The 3,435-nt window shown below is 49.4% G+C and overlaps 1 protein-coding gene across 1 annotated transcript in view; it reads right to left on the reverse strand.

Moving 5' to 3' along the window:
* Positions 1-3,044, reverse strand: part of LOC105268135 (uncharacterized) — an 11,188-nt gene extending 8,144 nt beyond the window's left edge. The window contains exon 1 of the mRNA XM_011307434.1: positions 9-3,044. Coding sequence (XP_011305736.1) covers positions 9-3,029 — 3,021 coding nt within the window. The 5' untranslated portion in view covers positions 3,030-3,044. The remainder of the gene's footprint in view (positions 1-8) is intronic.
* Positions 3,045-3,435: the final 391 nt, after the last annotated feature.

Genomic DNA, 3,435 nt, shown 5'->3' on the forward strand with positions numbered 1-3,435 from the left:
GATTCCGCGTAGTTCCGTTTATCACAGAATGCAGATGGATACCGTGAGTTGTCGGTCCGCGGTGGGTATGAGGGTGTCACAATGGTCCCATTGGATATCGACGTCGGTTGAGTATTCTCCTGCCGTTTCTGCTGCTGGTCCCTGAGAATCTGCGCAGCATTGAGTCTCTGTTGAATCTCTTTATCGATAGCCAGCTTCCAATGATCAATCCGTGGGTGTTTACTGGGACCGCTGCCACTCGCCATGTAAAGTGACTCACCAGGCCGTTTCGTCGGAAACTTGCCGCGACCCTCGGAGTAGTACTTGCTACTTTCCGACGGATAGTCACTTGGCCCCTGAGGTCGCGTAGGCTCCAGGTACCTCATTGGGGGCCGGGCAGCTTCACTCATCGCAGGGTATGACGTCAGTCCCGGTTTGACGTCATACAATGTCGACGATATCGAGCTCTTCTTAAACGTCGACATGTGCGGCAACGGAACGTTGGATATCACATTTTGATGCTGAGGTGGCACGTACAGCTGTTGGGACGAATTCCTTCGCAAGTCATTCTCCGGTTGGTGATTTGGCTGACCAGGATGATGCCTCAGTGATCCCGAATTGAAGTCCGGGAGGAAATCGACCTTTGGCGCACATACCGGCATCTGCGGTGTTGCTGGCCTGAGAGTTGGTACAGAAGTCCGACCATTGGCATTTCTATCGAAACTTGGGTATCCACCAGGTTGTGTCGGTGGTAGCATTCTTCTCGTGTTGACTACACTAGAACTACTCACCTGCTTATCACCGGGTTCGAGATCATCGCGTGCGGTCGAGTCCGCCGATGTCTTTACAGTCTTGACAGAGAGATCGAGAGGAGATTCCCGTTTTCTGATAGGCAGCCCATTCGCCTGAGGTGAAGGGGTCGACGGTATCCTCGATGCAGGCTGACTCGATGAATTTGTATACGCGTAGTCTTTGTAATTGTAGTTATCCACCCGCTGGGGAATCGGAATCGGTCGACTTGATTCGGAAGACGAACGCGAGTGCACCGTCACTGCGTACGGCTGATTCGGTCTCGTGTCATTGACAATTGACGTCACCGTCGTTGTGGAAGAGCTGCTGTGATGACTCGGTGCAACTGTTGTAGCATACGCTCGGTAATTCTGTTGACCTGAATACGTATACGCACTTGTAACCACTGACAGGCGTTCGTTGACTGCTGAAGTCATTGGGATGAAGTCCGGGGCGCGAGGTACAACAGGAACTGATGGAACTGTAATTGAATTGGAGGGCCTTTGTCTCGGCAACGCTTGAGCTTTACCCATCGCATCCCTTGAATTTCTGTTGGAATGGTATGAGGATACTGCGGCAATTGGTAGATTGTGCGTATTCGCATTCCTCGATGCGTTTGGCATTCTGTAGCCAGCAAAAGAATTTGACTGACTCGCTGGACCTGGAGCAGCTTTCGGATCAGTCCCATTGTATGGTAATTTGCTTGTTGAGTTGAGATAGCTGCCATTGGCATCAGTAGAGGTCGCTGATGTGGGATTGATAGTTGATGATTGGGTTGGCGATGGTCCCGCCACCGGAAGTTGAGAATAGGTTCGCGATGTCTGAGGATAACCTTGATTTGCCTTTTGATAGGAATGATAAGAAGAACCTGGATAGCCACTCGGATAGACTGGACGGTGCTGCTGAGACGATGATTGAAGTCCATATGGATGTGATGATGGATGAGGAGGAGGCGGTGGTGGCGGTGGATACGTCGGGGAGTGAGGCTGAAAGTTTGTGGTATTGTGGGGTGATGATGGGTGATGATGAGGGGAAATAGGATGTCCAGTGTGCACCGTTATGTGCGGTGATTGTCTCTGTGGTGAGCTTGCATGACGGCCTGTTGAATCATGCGATGCACCAAGGTTATAACTCGGTGATGGAGGTGGCAGCATTTGCTGATTGTGATTAACAGCCGTGTACGGTATTGCTGATCTATTAGCGTATGGATTCTGATGGGTTGAGGTTAATCGACTAGTGAGCTGATTCTGGGTTGATAGTCCATGGGACGACGACAGTGAGGATGGAACAACTGATGGTACTGGCAGATGAGGAGAAGGAATGTGTCCAGGATGACTGTGGGGCGAAGGAATGTGACTGGTTTGGGCATGACGAGGACTGCAGGGATTTGAGTTGGAGGATGTTGATGAGGAGGAATGTATGGGATCCGATGGACGATTTGTCGAGGATCGGTAGCTTCCGGATGGATAAAGAGGAGTACTAGTTGGAGGTACTGAGTAGGCTGGGGTATCCTGCTGAGGATTACGAGAATTCTCCTCGGTTGTGGTGGTACGTCCTGGTGGCTGTGTTTGTGGTGGATTATGAGTTGATTGTGGCGTTGGCGCCTGATAGATGGAGTTCTGAGAGAAAGGGGCTGGGGCACTTTTCGTTATATCCGGATGATGATAACGCGGGTAATACTGAGCTCTCTGTGCGACCGGGGCGCTTGGTGGACGATCAGAGGATTGATAACTCGTGTGATTAGATGAATTCAGCATTTCCGTTGTTGAACGGTATGATGAAGGCCTCGTAACACTATTCAATTGTTGATAAACCGGTGGTGGTGAGTGAGATTTTGGAGAATTGTTGTACAATTGCTCGTTCATCTGACGGTGGGTTGACTGAGGTCTACTTGGGGGTTGCATTTCCGTGAGGCTTGTTGGTGGACTACCTGGACACTCACCACTCTCATCCGGCCTCGTGTCTGGCACATCGACGCGCGTTGGCTGTGGGGGATACGGCTCAATAGTACGCAATTCACTAGTTGTACTCCAGTACGAATCAGCAATTTGGCTGCTATCACGCTGGCTATCGAGTTTATTCGCATCATTGTATCTCGCCTCTGTACGAGAATCGATTGCTGATGAATTTTGACTACTCTGGGGTACTGTTGACTGCTCATCGTAGATACGATTGTCCGATGGTGTTGTTGCACTTGGCGCTGGCAGTCCCTGAAAGTACTGGCGAGCCCCCTCCAACACGTTCGTAAAACTCACATCCATGTCACGCCGACTGCTAATCTGTAACCAGATAAATAAATACATAATGCATCATCCGAGCATTGAGTCATTCACAAGAGCTCGCGAGCTACTCATGGCTAATAATATATAATGGCTTTGCTCAATTAAACTGTCCAATATCACTCAGCTGGGATTTAATGAAGCACCGAGTACCTCAACCTCACCGAGCAATCCAATGAATAAAAATAGAGAGATAAAAAAAAAATACTACGGGCATTGTTGTCCCAGTGACAATAAATTCATAAGATAATGGAAAAGAATGGAGAGCAAGTGTGAGAGAATCGATTCGTGCTGTGGGTGAGAGTTATAAGAGAGAGATGATGGGAAACATCGGATGGTTTGAGGCACAACTACTATTGCCAAAAGGCGGGATGTTTCTCACGAGCAA

The sequence above is a fragment of the Fopius arisanus genome, unplaced genomic scaffold, assembly GCF_000806365.1.
Source record: "Fopius arisanus strain USDA-PBARC FA_bdor unplaced genomic scaffold, ASM80636v1 scaffold00053, whole genome shotgun sequence".
Lineage (NCBI taxonomy): Eukaryota > Metazoa > Arthropoda > Insecta > Hymenoptera > Braconidae > Fopius > Fopius arisanus.